Source organism: Piliocolobus tephrosceles, chromosome 13, assembly GCF_002776525.5.
Source record: "Piliocolobus tephrosceles isolate RC106 chromosome 13, ASM277652v3, whole genome shotgun sequence".
Classification (NCBI taxonomy): domain Eukaryota; kingdom Metazoa; phylum Chordata; class Mammalia; order Primates; family Cercopithecidae; genus Piliocolobus; species Piliocolobus tephrosceles.
Genome location: NC_045446.1, coordinates 114,916,887 through 114,933,833, shown reverse-complemented (window position 1 = coordinate 114,933,833; position 16,947 = coordinate 114,916,887). Strand labels below are relative to the sequence as shown.

Below are 16,947 nucleotides of genomic sequence, written 5' to 3'. Positions count from 1 at the left end.
AAAGTAATTTTTTCTAATTCTGTGAAGAAAGTCAATAGTAGCTTGATGAGAATAGCATTGAATCTGTAAATTACTTTGGACAGTATGGCCGTTTTCATGATATTGATTCTTCCTATCCATGAGCATAGAATGTTTTTCCATTTGTTTGTGTCCTCTCTTACTTCCTTGAGCAGTGGTTTGTAGTTCTTCGTATCCTTTGTAAGTTGTATTCCTAGATATTTTATTCTCTTTGTAGCAATTGTGAATGGGAGTTCCTCATGATTTGGCTATCTCTCTATTATTGGTGTATAGGAATGCTTGTGATTTTTGCACATTGATTTTGTATCCTGAGACTTTGCTGAAGTTGCTTATCAGCTTAAGGAGTTTTGGGGCTGAGACAATGGGGTTTTCTGAATTTACAATCATGTCATCTGCAAACAGTGACAGTTTGACTTCCTCTCTTCCTATTTGAATACATTTTATTTCTTTCTCTTGCCTGATTGCCCTGCAGAACTTCCAACCCTATGCTGAATAGGAGTGGTGAGAGAGCACATCCTTTTCTTGTGCCAGTTTTCAAAGGGAATGCTTCCAGTTTTTGCCCATTCAGTATGATATTGGCTATGGATCTGTTTTAAATAGCTCTTATTATTTTGAGATATGTTCCATCAACACCCAGTTTATTGAGTGTTTTTAGCATAAAGCAGTGTTGAATTTTATCAAAGGCCTTTTCTGCACCTATTGAAATAATCATCTGGTTTTTGTCAGTGGTTCTGTTTATGTGATTGATTACATTTATTGATTTGCGTATATTAAATCAGTCTTGCATCCCAGAGATGAAGCCGACTTGATCGTGGTAGATAAGCTTTTTGATATGCTGCTGGATTCAGTTTGCCAGTATTTTACTGAGGATTTTCACATTGATGTTCATTAGGGATATTGGCCTGAAATTTTTTTGTTGCTGTGTCTCTGCCAGGTTTTGATATCAGGATGACGCTGGCCTCATAAAATGAGTTAGGGAGGAGTCTGTCTTTTTCTGTTGTTTGGAATCGTTTCAGAAGGAATGGTACCAGCTCCTCTTTGTACCTCTGGTCGAATTAATCTGTGAATCCATCTGGTCCTGGACATTTTTTTTGGTTGGTAGGCTATTACTGCCTCAATTTCAGAACCTGTTATTGGTCTATTTAGGGATTCGAGTTCTTCCTGGTTTAGTCTTGGGAGGGTGTATGTGCCCAGGAATTTATCTATTTTTTCTAGATTTTCTAGTTTATTTGCGTAGAGGTGTTTATAGTATTCTCTGATGGTAGTTTGTATTTCAGCAGGATCAGTGGTGATAGCCCTTTATCATTTTTTATTGCATCTATTTGATTCTTCTCTCTTTTCTTCTTTATTAATCTAGCTAGTGGTCTATATATTTCGTTAATCTTTTCAAAAAACCAGCTCCTGGATTCATTGATTTTCTTGAAGGGTTTTTTGTGTCTCTATCGCCTTCAGTTCTGCTCTGATTTTAGTTATTTCTTGTCTTCTGCTAGATTTTGGATTTGTTTGCTCTTGCTTCCCCAGTTCTTTTAATTGTGAAGTTAGGGTGTCAATTTTAGATCTTTCCAGCTTCGTGATGTGGGCATTTAGTGCCATAAATTTCCCTCTAAACACTGCTTTAGCTGTGTCCCAGAGGTTCTGGTATACTGTGTCTTTATTCTCATTGGTTTCAAAGAACTTATTTGTTTCTTTTTTTTTTTTTTTTTTTTTTTTTGAGACGGAGTCTCGCTCTGTGGCCCAGACTGGAGTGCAGTGGCCGGATCTCAGCTCACTGCAAGCTCCGCCTCCCGGGTTTACGCCATTCTCCTGCCTCAGCCTCCCGAGTAGCTGGGACTACAGGCGCCGCCACCTCGCCCGGCTAGTTTTTTGTATTTTTTTTTTTAGTAGAGACGGGGTTTCACCATGTTAGCCAGGATGGTCTCGATCTCCTGACCTCGTGATCCGCCCGTCTCGGCCTCCCAAAGTGCTGGGATTACAGGCTTGAGCCACCGCGCCCGGCCTGTTTCTGCCTTGATTTTGTTGTTTATGCAGTAGTCATTCAGGAGCAGGTTGTTCAATTTTCTTTTAGTTGTGGGGTTTTGAGTGAGTTTCTTAGTCCTGAATTGTAATTTGTTTGCACTGTTGTCTGAGAGACTGTTTGTTATGATTTCCATTCTTTTGCATTTGCTGAGGAGTGTATTACTTCCAATTATGTGGTCAGTTTTAGAATAAGTCCTATGTGGTGCTGAGAAGTATTTATATTCTGTTAATTTGGGGTGGAGAGTTCTGTAGATGCCTATGAGGTCTGCTTGGTTCAGAGCTGAGTTCAAGTCCTGAATATCTTTGTTAATTTTCTGCCTCGTTGATCTGTCTGATATTGACAGTGGGATGTTAAAATCTCACACTATTATTGTGTGGGAGTCTGAGTCTCTTTGTAGGTCTCTAAGAACTTGCTTTATGAATCTGGTTGCTCCCATATTGGGTGCATATGTATTTAGGATAGTTAGTTCTTCTTGTTACATTAGTCCCTTTATCATTATATAATGCCCTTCCTTGTCTTTTGTAACCTTTGTTGGTTTAAAGCCTGTTTTATCAGAGACTAGCATTGTAACACCTGCTTTCTTTTGCTTTCCATTTGCTTGGTAAATATTCCTCCATCCCTTTATTTTGAGCCTATATGTGTCTTTGCTAGTGAGATGGGTCTCCAGAATACAGCACACTAATGGGTCTTGACTCTTTATCCAATTTGCTAGTCTGTGTCTTTAAATTGGGGCGTTTAGCCCATTTACATTTAAGGTTAATATTGTTATATGTGATTTTGATCCTGTCATCATGATACTGGCTGGTTATTTTACACAATAGTTGATGCAGTTTCATTGTCACTGGTCTTTATATTTTGGTGTGTTTTTGCAGTGACTGGTGCTGGTTTTTCCTTTCTATATTTAGTGCTTCCTTCAGGAGCTCTTGTAAGGCAGGCCTGGTGGTGACAAAACACCTATGGCCTCTTAACATTTTTTCCTTCATTTCAACCTTGGTGAATCTGACAATTATGTGTTTGGGGGTTGCTCTTCTCCAGGAGTATCTTAATGGTGTTCTTTGCATTTCCTGAATTTGAATGTTGACCTGTCTTGCTAGGTTGGGGATGTTCTCCTGGATAATAAAAAATTATTATAAAAGTGATTCATGAAGAATAGGAAGCAGCCAGAGAAAGGTCATGTTACCTATAAAGGGAAGCCCATCAGACTAACAGCGGATCTCTCTGCAGAAACCCTATAAGCCAGAAGAGAGTGAGGTCCAATATTCAACATTCTTAAAGAAAAGAATTTTCAATCCAGAATTTCATATCCAGCCAAACTAAGCTACATAAGTGAAGGAGAAATAAAATTCTTTACAGACAACCAAATGAGGGATTAGTTTTCTGTTTAATAATGAACTGATTTGAGACAGGAGAAACTGGCATTTACAAATGGGTATTCTGGCAACAACTGGGAAGTGGACTCCCCAAGCATTAAACCACAATCAAGGGTGTCTCATCCATTTCGTCTGGACGAGTCTACATTAATTCATGGCTAGTTGCTAACAGCTTGACTTCTTCGTGATTAGAATTTATTCTCACTGGAATAAACAGATATTTGTGGATATGGATGTTCCTGTTAATAATGCTTCTGCCACCATCATTAACTGTGGACTTAGGGAGTGCTTTATTCTCCATCAACGTGTTTTAAACACAGAATTATTTCCACCCAAGAAACTTATTTCACCACAAAGAAGTAGAGCAATATGTTCATGCCCATGGAAATCATTTATCTTACCATGCACCCCATCATCAGAAGCAACCAGCCTGATGGAATAATGGAATGAATGGTCGGATGAAATCTCAATTTAACTATAAGTTGGGGGCAAACACTCTGAAAAGATTAGATTATATCTTAGAATGCAATATATGCTCAGAACCAGCAACTAATATATAATTCTGCTTTTCCCATAGTCAGAGTACACAAGTCCAAGAATCAAGATGTAGAAGTGGGAATAAATTCTCCTATTCCTGCAACTGATTTTTGTTCATTTGGAAGTCTTAGTTACTAAGGGAGAAATGCTTCCACTAGGGAACATAACAATACTTTAGTTGATTTGAATGCTAAGACCATTTTGGGCTCCTGATGCCTCCATGCCACAATATAAGCATAGAGGTTATTCTACAGGCTGAGAAAACTGATCCCCATTATTAAAAGGGAATTGCATGGCTGTTGCACAATGAGGTAGAGATGACTGTGTCTGGAATACAGGAAATTCTCTGAAGTGCTACTTTATTCTTCCTGTCCAATAACAGTAAATATAAAGCTCTGAAACTGGAAAAAAAAATCCAGGCCATTGAAAATTTGAACCTTTCAAGAATGAAGATTTTCATCACCCCACCAGATAGATAATGCTGACCGAGTGAGGTTCTAGTTGTGGAAAACAGAATATAGAATTAGTAGCAGAAGAAGGAAGTTATAAATATTGCTTGCAGCCTCATTAGCAGTTAAAAAAACAAACAAACACTGGGTACCTAGGCATATCTTTTTCCTTTCTTGTCATATTTTCTTCTTGTTTTCCTCTATCTCTCTGTTATTTTACATAAAATTTTTGACGGTAGTTGACAGGTGGAATTGATTGAATTTCAAGAGTATTTAACATTGCATGGAAATGAATATCAAGGATATCACTCTGAGATAGAGATGACTTTAGGACTCTTGTGTCCTTATTTAGAGAAAAAATAAGAGTATCTTTACTTGTATCCATACAAGTATGGATAATACATCTCTTTAGGCAAAAGCAAGAAGTTGCCTTTCTTGTTCAATGGAGTCCAAACACATAAAAAGTATGCACAGATGTTGAAAGGTCAAAGGCGTGATTGAACTGGTATTAAATGATTGTTTCTCAGTTTTAAGTTCACACTTCTATATTCTGCTTTATGATGGTGGTTTTTGCAAGCTAGATCCTTGTTAAATTCTGCCAGTAGGGGGTGCTGGAGGGAGACTGGCAAGCTGGACAAGGGATGCATCTTTTCCTGTTTGCTTCCTCTTCCTCTCAACAGCTTTTTACCTGGGCAGTGGCAGTTGGCTTCAGAGCTACAGTTGGTTTTGTTCCATGGTTGTCCCCCCACACTTTCAGAACCAGCTTCCTGGTGCCCCACAGAGATACCAGCACCATCTGAACAGTTCCCGTTCCCTAGAGGTATGCATTTTATTTTCACGGAGGTCCTTTGTTCCTGACATGTTTGGGCTCCAGTTCCAAGGGATCCCTCCCTCACACTTTTTAATTAATTAATTAATTAATTAATTAATTAATTAATTAATTTTAGAGATGGGATCCTCCTTCATCACCCAGGCTGGAGTGCTACTGTACAATCATAGCTCACTGCAGCCTTGAATTCCTGGGCTCAAGAGATCCTCCAGCTGCACTTCCTTCCCCCACACTTCTAAGGTCTAAGGTCTAATTACCTTAATTACCTTAGACCTTAGAAGTATGGACGTCCAACATTTTCCTTGTGTTTCCCTAGACCTACAGGTTTTAGCTGTTTTTTGCAGTTTCTGTCTTTGTTAACTCAATATCTCCCTTTGGCTTTTTGTGTCCTTTAATACCTGGTAACCCCTCTTAATTTTAAAGCCTCTGTAAAAAATAACGTGCTGTTTTTGGTTTCTGACTGACACACATGGAGAGTAGTATGACTTTCAGATTTGTGTGAAGAGTAACTGAGTCAGAAGATAAAAAGTATTTATAGCAATGCCTCTCATATAGTAATTGTCATATAAGTGGAAGCTATTATTAGTATTTGCTTAAGATCTGTCTTTCCCATTAGTTTAAGCTCCATGAGGATAGGGATTATGATGCTGTATACGTACTAGGGTCTAGCAGTACCTGGAACATAGTAGGCTTTGAACACATGTTTGTTAAAGGAATTAGGAAGAGGTTGGAGGAGAGAGAAAGAAGGAAACACAATTTGGCTATAGAAGAAAGGTAGCTTTCTTTATATTTTTATTATTATTTTTATATAATATAATATAATTCATCACTCTTTCTGGGCTTCATTCCACAAGTTTCATTAGAAATCAGCCTCTACCCTTGTGAGCATGTTCGGTCAAACTGCCATTTTTCTCCAGGGTGTTAGAATTATACAGAGTGGAAAGCTCAAGTGTGTGTGAGATGGAGGTAAGGGTGGGAGAGGCATCTAGGGTCACGGGGCATCTGTTCACACAAGTGGCTGATGAGATGTCTAGTGGCCAGACTCAAATGGCTTCCTCAGACCGCACAGTTCTCAGCTTCCTCCATGCCATGCTCCAGGCATGGGAATATTTGTGTTGCTGCTGGTGGTTCTGTCCCCTGGAAGTATCCTGCAGTTGTTCCCTGTCTAGAGGTTGATGCCTCCTTGTGAGTTTGTCAGGGAAGCTGGATGCAGGTACTATCTCTAGAATCTCATAGACTTCTTCTGCTTTTATTCTCCAACCGCTAGCCCCAAACAGATCTGATTCTAGAAGGCAGACAATCTTTCTCTGTTCATGGTTCTGGTGCAGCTTCCTTTCTATGTCCCAATCTTCTCCTCACCCTGGGATTAACATTCATGAACAAACTCCAAGAAGACTTGAACCACTTCTTTTTATGTTGCTACTCCCCATCCCTTCAGACCAGTTATGTGCTTTCTTTGGAGTGGGATAAGAAAGATAACACAGAGAGAAAAAAATGTGAAAAATATTAAAATACCCTGCCACAGAAGGAAGGAAAGCAACAGAGGAAAGAGGAAGGGATTCTTTTTTGAAATTAAAGTATCCTTTTCCTTCTTTTCTGAACAAACTAGCTATACAGTGAAAGCGCAAGGGTTTATAGCAACCTGCAGGATACATTGATCTTGTTCTTGCTCTCAAGGTTATTTATTTATTTATTTTAAGGGATGAGACAGAGACTAGAAAAGGAGAGGGACTTTCCTTTCATGTGCAGAAGATGGAGCCATGTCTTTGCAATCCTCTTCTGTAGTGTGCGTGTGTGTGAGAGAGAGAGATTTTTTTTTTTTAAGAAAGTCATTGTGAAGAGGCTGAGGCAACAACCTCACCCAGAAGTTGGAGTCACAGAAGAACCATTAACTTCTAAAGGTCTTCATTGCACAGGTCGTGGCTCCTGCAGCAGCTGAAGCTCACAAAATAGACACTCCACTTTATGCCTTTCACGTCAGCACAGTTCTTTAGGCAGTCCTTGAAGGTTAACCAGGGAGTACCATCCCCTGTGGAAGGGATTAAAAACAGATCAGAAAGCCTGGCCATGAAACTTCTGCAAAAAAACTTTTCTCCAGACCACACCAACATATAGAGATAATCTTGTGTAGTTCAAAGCTCTGTTATTCAAATGTAAAGAACTGGAAGATGTTGCAAGTTGGGGGCTTCCCAAAAGAAATGCAGCGATGGAGCAGTCTAAAATGATTACTGGGGTTAGGGCAGTAAGGAGAACAGTAATTCAGGGAATGCCAAAGCTGGGTGTTTCTCTTGAGAATCTTAACACTGGTTTAAGTGAGGGTTATAAATGCCAAGAGACAATTTAGCACAAAGGGTGGAAAAAGAGAAACCATGATGTCTTGTCTTAACCATCCAGGGCAATTCAGCCACAATCTACTGATGATGCTGGCCCTTCTATTTCCACAGTTTAGATCCATCCATAAGGAAACCCAGACAGGCACAAGAGGCACAAGGACCAAAAGCCCCCTCCTCTCAACAACTCACTGTTACCCATTGGGCGTAGATTACACCTATTCTCTCACCTCAATTTATTCTCCTCTGTTTTCTTCAGGCTTCTCAAAATACTAATTCCTTGGCTGTAGGCCCCCACCCTCCTTAGTGACCACCTCCATCTAATTTTCTTTTCTTTTCTTTTTTTTTTTTTTGAGACGGAGTCTCGCTCTGTCGCCGGGGCTGGAGTGCAGTGGCCGGATCTCAGCTCACTGCAAGCTCCGACTCCCGGGTTCACGCCATTCTCCTGCCTCAGCCTCCCGAGTAGCTGGGACTACAGGCGCCCGCCACGTCGCCCGGCTAGTTTTTTGTATTTTTAGTAGAGACGGGGTTTCGCCATGTTAGCCAGGATGGTCTCGATCTCCTGACCTTGTGATCCGCCCGTCTCGGCCTCCCAAAGTGCTGGGATTACAGGCTTGAGCCACCGCGCCCGGCCGATTTTCATTATGGTATATGAGGCGGATGAAGGAATCAGCCATCCCAGGTGTGAGACTGCCTATAGTAAAAGTAAAGTAAGGTCTCCCCTTTCCCCTGTGGCTGATATGTCCCTGTCTACTTCCTCTGCCCATTCTTCTTTTCCCCAACCCACAACTTACTTTTGGAAATCCTTCCAACCATGCAGGCCTCTTCTGTTCCTGCTGTGCATATTCCTCTTCCTCTGGAGCAGTTTTCTCCCGGGAACTGGAGGTGGCACATCCTACACTGAACAATTTCTATCACTTGGCCGGAGAGTGGGGAAAGAGAATTGAGAAACAATGGCACTACCACGAAAGAACCCCTCTCCCTTTTTGGGTTAGAAGTCTGCCTGGAGCCAGAGGACTGCCAGAGCCCATCAAGCGTGAACATCTTCCTCTGCGGAAGTATGCTAAGCCATGGGAGTGACTGAGGTTTATGGTCTCAGGAATTTTAGCCTGAAAAATGGGAGGGGAAAGAAAGGTGGAGGAACAAGGAAAAGTGAAACATTATCAAGACTGAGATGATCAGCAGGTCCTCTTCATACTTACGAGGAAATTCATCTTTCACAGCAGCTATTTCATTGACTGTACTGGCAAAGAGAAAGAAAACACGTCTGAAATGTGCCTGAGATTTACTCTTGTATTGGGTTGTTATAATCTGCCCTTCAGGGTCCATCCTGTACTCTTAAATTGGAGCCATTCCAGGACCTCTGTTCCCCTAATGCCTAGTCACCTACTGGGCATCTCTGCACCTCTTCTCTCCTTCTAAATCTCTTCACCTCTTCAGGGCTTCTCAGATTCATCTAACCATTCCTATAGGATGCAGCACAGACCAGAAGGAGAAAGATAAGTGCACATGCTTTTTTGCTTCATTCCTTTCTTTTTAATTGACTCTGTGTGGCACAATTAAGGTAAAAGTCTTAATTGACTCTTACTTGTGGGTGCCTGGAATCTGACAATGGGGACAACCTGAAATTCCTGAAGTTGTCATGCTTTAGATTTGGCCAAGCAACACGTGAAAAGCCAACATTCCACTTCCTCCTTTCCCTTTTCCTTGCCCTTCACTGACACTCACTCCTGACCTTGTCCGTTGATGCTAATGTTATTTTGTCAAACCTAAAATCAGCTCCCATCCCAGCTCTGTCCTGCTGGAAGAGGTTGTTGAGTGTTGGAACTCAAGGTCTATTTCTATTTTTTTTTTTTTTTTTTTTTTTAGCCCCTGATGCTCACCTCACCCCACCCATCTTTTCCTCCTCAGACCTGCCTCTTCTCATACCACTTATCTATTTCTACTCACCTGCATCTTTTCTCTTTGAAAGTGATCCAGATAATGCTGTTGAAAAAAAAAAAAAAAGATACACTGTCTGCAGACCTCATTTTCCAAACCCCATCTCAAAGCTTCTGTGAAATCCACTCGATTCCTCTCTAATCTGCCTCTTTCCCCCCATAAAGGAAGGGAGAAGAGTTTTAGTTAAGGTCCTGGGAATATGACATACCCTGGGTAGAAGGCATAACATTAGAGCAGAAGCTCATCATGTTTCCGTTATGATAGGACTTCCATGAGAAGGCCTCTGCCATGAGTGCTCTCACCTGTTCCTAAATTCGGGATTCTTACCAGCTGTCAACCCTAGGGACTCACCCCTAAAGCAGCAGAGCAGGATAGGGAGTTCCAGCAAGAGGGACTTGTCCATTTTGGAAAGAGGAAGGCACAGGCTATAGCAGGAAGATTCAAGAGTGCCTATTTATACCCCTGCAAGGTTGGGCTTTCCTGCGGAAGGTTAGGGGTGGGGACGTTGTGGAAGCTCTTGGAAGGCATACCCTGCTCCTAGGGAAATCAATGTCTCTGTAATTTCTCTCCCTTGCAACTTGGCGAGAGAGGGAATGGCTAGGTCAATCCTGAATCTGATTTATTCCGGTTCTACCACTCAGGATTTTTGATGCCAGGTTCTATGGTCTTTTCACTATACCATACTGTAAAAGAATGCAAAGATAAAAATTGGGCTGGATGGGTAGAATTGAGAGTCATCTACATCAAGACATTGATTAAAGCTGAGAGAATATATAAGTATAAATCACTGGAATGCAGAAAGGCAAAAAGAAGGCTGAACACAGACTTAAAAGTACATACCTCTAGGAATACAGAGAAAGGTTAGGCTCAGAGGCATACAGAGGGTTCCCATGAGGAGAGTAAAGTTTCTCACTGTCACTCATCCTGGAAAGAAGCAGACCCTAGGGTAGAAAATGAAAGCTAGGAGAGAACTGTTTTCCTTTCTTGGGGCTTCCTCGTGGCTGCGACTTAGACTTTAGTTGGGAGAGACAGATTTAAGACTATTTCATCTGGAGAAAGGTAAGCTGGTCCTTCTCACTGGCAGGCCAGGGGATTGAACCCATGGATTCTAAGAGGAGCCATATCTAGTATCTCATTCTAAGTTTTCTGTTCATTTCCTTCAGTTATTGCTATGCATTCAGTGCATTGTAATGAATGTTGCAGCTTAGTCTTCATTGTCATTGTAGAGAACTGACAGAAAAGCCTGTGCCCGTGCTTAGGGCAAAGCATATATTGCTAGGAGCATCTTCTCTATATGAGAAGAAGAGTAGCAACTGGAAGGAAGCAGGTTGCAGCAGGGCACAATGCAGGTCTACAGCCAAGTGGGATGGTGGTCTAAGCAAGATGTTGGCTGAAGTGGTTGGGGACAGCAAGAGTAATGTATAAAAGATTTTTGCATCCATGATATTTTGGAGGTTATTATCACATATTATTACAATCATGGTGGAAGGTGAAGAGGAAGAAGGCACATCTTACATGGTGTGAGCAGGAAGAAGAGCAGTGAAGGGGGAAGTGCTACACGCTTTTAAACAACCAGATCTCATGAGAATTTTATCAGGAGGCAGCACTAGGGGGATGGTGCTAAACCATTAGAAATTATCCCCATAATCCAATCACCTCCCACAAGGCCCCACCTCTAACAGTTCAACATGAGACTTACCAGACCATCAGAGGGTAATGCTGTCCTCATAGAATGAATTTAGAAGTGTTCCTTCCACTTATTTCTTTGGAAAAGTTTTTGAAAGATCGGTGTTTATCTTTAAATGTTTGGTAGAGTGTACTAATGAAGCCATTGGTGCCTGGACTTTTCTTTGAAGAAAGGTTTCTGATTATTAATTAAATCTTTTTACTTGTTAAAGGACTATTCAGATTGTATATCTCTTCTTGAATCAGTAATAGTTTCTATGTTTCTTGGAACATGTCCATTTTATCTAGGTTATCTAATTTGTTTGCATATAGTTGTTGATAGTATTCCTTTAAAGTCCTTTTTATTTCATTAGGACCAGTAGTAATATGCCCCTTATCATTTCTAATTTTAGGAATTTTATATTTCTCTCTCTTTTTTTGTTGGTCAGAATAGCTAAAGGTTTGTCAGTTTTGTTGATTTATTCCTAAACTAACTTTTGGTTTTATCGATTTTCTCTACTGTTTTCTATTCTCTATTTTGTTTATTTCAATTCTAATCTCTTTTCCTCCTTTTTTCTGCTTCCTTTAGGTTTAGTTTGCTTTGCTTTTTCTAGTTTCTTGGATGGAAAGTAAGGCTATTGAGTTGAGATCTTTCTTTTTGGATTAAAGACTCAAAGGAAACAGTAGATAAAGAACTAAAGGAAACTAGGAAAACAACTTGTCAACAAGTACAGAATATAAATAGAGACAGAAATTATAAAAAATGAGCCAAATTGAAATTTTGGAATTGAAAATTGCAATAACTGAAATAAATTTACTAGAGGGGTTTAACAAGATATTTGAGCAGGTAGAAGAAAGAATTACAGAACTTAAAGATAAATCAACTGAAATTATCCAGAGTAAGGAGCAGAAAGAAAAAAGCATAAAAAATGAACAGAGCTTTAGAGACCTGTGAGACACCATGAAGCACACCAATATACACATGAAATAAATTCCAGAAAGAGTAGAGAGAAAGGGGCAAAAGAATATTTGGAAAAAAATAAAGGCCCCAGACCTCTCAAGTTTGATAGAATACATGAATCTCATATTCTAGAAGCTCAAGGAACTCCAGATAGAATAAAATAAAAAAGATCTACACTTACACATAGCATACTCAAATTGTCAAAAGTTTGTTAAATGCCTGAAATAAAAAGCAGACAAACACAAAATTCTTCCAGTCTTTGCAGATTGGCTCTGTGTTAGGGCACTCTTTCAGTGCTAGGCCAGTCCATTTTTCAACTCTGCCTTAGCCTTCACTTTCTACTTGAGCCTAAAGATCAGATAGAAGTTAAAGCTCAGGATATTCTCAAGTCATTCCGGTTCTGAACATGTGTGTAATGTAATTTTCTATTATTCTTGAGAGCCTTCTAGAGTTATTATTCACTGAAGTAACTCTCTTCCCAGAGTTTCCCCGAGGCTTTTGGCATGTCTGTTGTTGACTCAACTCTACTCCATTGTCCAAGGTTTCAACAGTTCATTCATTTGCTTTTCAGTGTTTTCTTTTTTTTTTTTTGACTTATTTGATTTGTTTTATTTTTAATTTTTAGTGATTTATCTTTCCTTAATGTTGCTTCACAATCATATTAAACTTTGTAATTATACAATTACATATTTTCCTTCTTCCTTATTTCTTTTTTTTATTATTATACTTTAAGTTCTAGGGTATATGTGCATAATGTGCAGGTTTGTTACATATGTATACTTGTGCCATGTTGGTGTGTTGCACCCATCAACTCGTCATTTACATCAGGTATAACTCCCAATGCAATCCCTCCCCCCTCCCCCCTCCCCATGATAGGCCCCGGTGTGTGATGTTCCCCTTCCCGAGTCCAAGTGATCTCATTGTTCAGTTCCCACCTATGAGTGAGAACATGCAGTGTTTGGTTTTCTGTTCTTGCGATAGTTTGCTGAGAATGATGGTTTCTAGCTTCATCCATGTCCCTGCAAATGACATGAATGCATCCTTTTTTATGGCTGCATAGTATTCCATGGTGTATATGTGCCACATTTTCTTAATCCAGTCTGTCACTGATGGCCATTTGGGTTGATTCCAAGTCTTTGCTATTGTGAATAGTGCTGCAATAAACATACGTGTGCATGTGTCTTTATAGCAGCATGATTGATAATCCTTTGGGTATATACCCAGTAAGCCACCACTTAGCTGATTTTTCACACTGAGAGAGTTACAAGTTAGGTAAAATAAAGGCAAGAGCAGACAAGTCAAAACAGACGAACAATTTTTTGGGAACAAGGTCAACTTTGTTCCCTCTGAAATCAGGTAATTTCCAGCCTATGACCAGGAATGTAGGCGGTTGTCTTTAAGATTTAACTATACCAGGGAGCAAGCTCAACAAAGTTTAACTTAAAAGTGCTACAAACCTTTCCTACTGTGTTTAAGTCATCTTATTGTGGTTCATCATTTTTCTGATTAATGTAAATCTTTGGATATTTTCCAGAGTTCTAATAAGGTTGATTCTGACAAATTTTGTGTGAGTTTGTATGTGTGTTTGTGGAGGTTACTGGAATTCCCTCTTTTGTTTTTTTCACTGGTGTTACTTCCAGGTCTCCTCAAAAGGTATACTATTTTAAAACAACTCAATAGCTTATATGTACTAATTGTGTACTCACAATTGTTTGTAAATTGTTTGTGTATTGTTTGTAAATAACAATAAATAACAGACACTGTTATTTATTTTTTTCTGTTGAAAACTGATGATAGAGAGGTTAAAACCGACACAATCTCTCACAACTAGACAGTGGAGAATCCAAATTGAAACAGAGACTAGTCTAACTCCTAACCATGGTGCTATAGTGACCAAATGTGGAAAGAAGGGAGCTGGTTTCCATAGACCAAGGATTATAAGAACTTAGTAAGATTTTAAAAACCCTTTAATATTCCTGTGCTTTAAGTGATTGGCAATAAAATCCTGAAACCAAAAAGTACAAATAGGGAGATGAAATCTTGTGGCCTAGTCTGTGGCCAGGCATAAATGGAGAAAAATCTCTGAAAGATACAGTGGATAGTAGAAGTCTAGGGAGGAAAGAAGGCAGCTGAGTCCCTGGTCATGTGGGGAAGGCAGGGAGAGCCTGGGGAAGCTCTTTGGAGGGTGGGGTACTGCTCTCACCTAATTGCTGCCTTTGCATTTAGTCCCACTCAGCTTGCACTGTAGGCTGCAACAATGAAGACCCTTTCTAAGTTCCCTGAGTAAGCCCCTTCTCTTTTTCTTATACTTTTTGCCACTCCCTTCCTTGCTTAGAAAACTTCTGCTCAACCTCACATCTTGGTATAAATGTTTGTTTTTTCAGCACTCCCCCTCTGACCCAGTTCCTCCTTTGTGTTCCCATAGCTTAGCCTAGAGCCGTGATATGGATATAGTCAGCATTACCTTTGACTCCTTTTCCTCCCTTGTTCCACATTCAACCAGTGACAGAGTCTAGTCTATTCAGCATTCATCACATCACTACTATCATTCTCCTCTCCATTCGTGCTATTGCTGTTTTTGTTATGGCCTCCGTGTTGCTCACCTGGAGCCCATTCTTTTTTCAATATGTAAGCATTTGCTGAATTGAATCAATGAAAATACAGTCCTGTGAGCCTTGGGTTTGTGCAGGGCAAAAGGTAGAGAACTCATTTGCTCTGCTCCTCTGAGTGCAGGAAGGAGAAGCTGGGATGCTGGACCTACTTGCAGGAATGAAAGAATAAGGCACTGGAAGCTGGAAGGAGATTTTTTCTAAGCACCAAACTTGAAAAAAGGCTCAAAGAAAAGAATAAAATGATGAAACTGCAGAAGGAAGTTTGTATAACTAAAACCAAGAAGAAGAGGCCCTGAAAGAAATATCTTCGGCCGGGCGCAGTGGCTCAAGCCTGTAATCCCAGCACTTTGGGAGGCTGAGACGGGTGGATCACGAGGTCAGGAGATCGAGACCATCCTGGCTAACACGGTGAAACCCCGTCTCTACTAAAAAATACAAAAAACTAGCCGGGCGAGGTGGCAGGCGCCTATAATCCCAGCTACTCGGGAGGCTGAGGCAGGAGAATGGCGTGAACCTGGGAGGCGGAGTTTGCAGTGAGCTGAGATCCAGCCACTGCTCCAGCCTGGGTGACAGAGCCAGACTCCGTCTTAAAAAAAAAAAAAAAAAAGAAATATCTTCCCTGGCCATGACCTAAAGTGCCAAGGGAAGTTAGATCGAATCCCTGTTCTCAAGGACAAGTAGTGAGTCCTTCTGGGAGCTTCTTGAAGCTCTAGACTGGTTGGGAGGTGGGTGTGGAGAGAGTAGTTCAGTAGTTCAGACAGTAGTCCTGATAAGCCCGGGACCATTGTTCCAGAAACAGCTTGGGTTCAGTGCATGGGGTTAGAGGAATAGAACATCATCTTCTTGGAGCCTTGAGCTGAGGTAGATTTTTATCATTAAAGTGCAGATGGGCAGCAGATGAGAGGTGAAAACTCAGTCAGGTGAGAAGACGGAACAAGGCACTGGAACGATGCGGCACCAGAACTCTTGGCAGCATTTCGAGGGTGGTGGAGAAGAAAGAGTACTAGGACATTTAGAAGATGTGAAAATACTACGAAAAAAAAGCTCTTATAATTTCAAAGGCTGAATCTTGTGCCAAAATGATAAAAAAATCAAAGGTTATAAAAGGATGCAGACTTTTCTCCAAGCTTTAGAAATTTTCTAAGGCTGTATGCTCACACACGCTGTAAGACAGTGAAGTTTTTGGTAACACTTCCACAGTCCCTTCCCCATCCCGGAAAAGCTTCTCCCCCAAATAGAGAGCTAGGAGGCATGTCCAAAGGCATCTTAAGGAAACTCTCCACTTGGCCACCACTGAAGTACCTGGGTCTCCACAGTTTTAAAATTGATGGAGTAGTGAAAATTTTAGTATCACAAGTACAGTTGGGGCATAATTTGAACTTTGATATGTTTTTTTTTTTTTAATTGTCAAGTTATTTTTTGGTTCTCACTACTTGACAGTCATTTACCATTCTGTCTCCTGTCCCACCTCCCACCATTCAGGGTCACCACTCTGGCTTTTTGAGGTGTTGGCATGGCGGCCCTCTTTTGGGCACTTCATTCATTCTGATGCCCTCTCGTCCTCTGAGCTGCTCCTCAGAAGACAATCAGCAGGCACAAATCTAACTCCATTCATTCAGGAGGATTCTTAGCAGGCAGCTCAGCCAGAGCATAGGCAACAATCTGAAAACCAGACATAAAGCACTGCACTTATGTGGCACAGCATCTATGCAGGCAGATGCATACAAGTTGTACAAAACAACAATAACAACAACAACACTGTTAATTATAATAATACCTTGGTGCCTTGAATTTCAGGTTAAAAATTTTTCTTTATAGTACAAAAAACCTGAGGCTGTATCATTTACATGACTTGCTCAGTCCTTGCCTTTTTTGCCGTATTATCTCCTCCAGTTACGTCATCACATAGCTCTAAATACCCTCTACAGGCTGACGACCCACACATCTTCATCTTCCTCTCTACATCCTCTTCTGAGATCCAGACTGCCGTTTTTTTTAAAATCTCCATATGAATATGCATTTCAAGCTTGTTCAAAAAGCCTGTTTCTCATCTGAAAATGGGGATAATAAGGCTGTTATGATCTTTAAATAAGACATGTAAACTGCAGCGTAGTGCCTGACACATAATAAATGTCCAATACCCGGTCGCTATTTTATCATGATTACTGTCATTACATTTTATGGCCGGACCCAGATGCCATACAGCCTGATCCTCCAC

General features: G+C 40.6%; 1 protein-coding gene across 2 annotated transcripts; it reads right to left on the bottom strand.

Annotated features, from left to right (window-relative positions):
* Positions 1 to 5,995: 5,995 nt before the first annotated feature.
* PATE1 (prostate and testis expressed 1) lies at positions 5,996 to 9,913 on the bottom strand. Of its 2 annotated transcripts, XM_023208082.2 has the most exons (5): positions 9,843 to 9,913; positions 9,501 to 9,536; positions 8,753 to 8,788; positions 8,345 to 8,467; positions 5,996 to 7,249 (listed from the first exon to the last, which is right to left on the bottom strand). In XM_023208082.2, the coding sequence occupies exons 1-5, from the start codon at positions 9,892 to 9,894 to the stop codon at positions 7,116 to 7,118; spliced, it is 381 nt and encodes a 126-aa protein (XP_023063850.1). In that variant the 5' UTR covers positions 9,895 to 9,913; the 3' UTR covers positions 5,996 to 7,115. The 2 variants fall into 2 exon arrangements, with proteins under 2 accessions (XP_023063850.1, XP_023063851.1); XM_023208083.1 differs by lacking the exon at positions 8,753 to 8,788 and having other exon boundaries at positions 6,890 to 7,249; positions 9,843 to 9,896.
* Positions 9,914 to 16,947: the final 7,034 nt, after the last annotated feature.

Coding starts and splice junctions, on each gene's coding strand:
- PATE1 (XM_023208082.2), bottom strand. CDS start 9,894: ATGGACAAGTCCCTCTTGCTGGAACTCCCTATCCTGCTCTGCTGCTTT. Junction 9,537..9,842: donor CCTGCTCTGCTGCTTTAGGG/GTGAGTCCCTAG, acceptor TTTTTTCAACAG/CATTATCTGGATCACTTTCA. Junction 8,468..8,752: donor TGTGAAAGATGAATTTCCTC/GTAAGTATGAAG, acceptor TCTCCGGCCAAG/TGATAGAAATTGTTCAGTGT.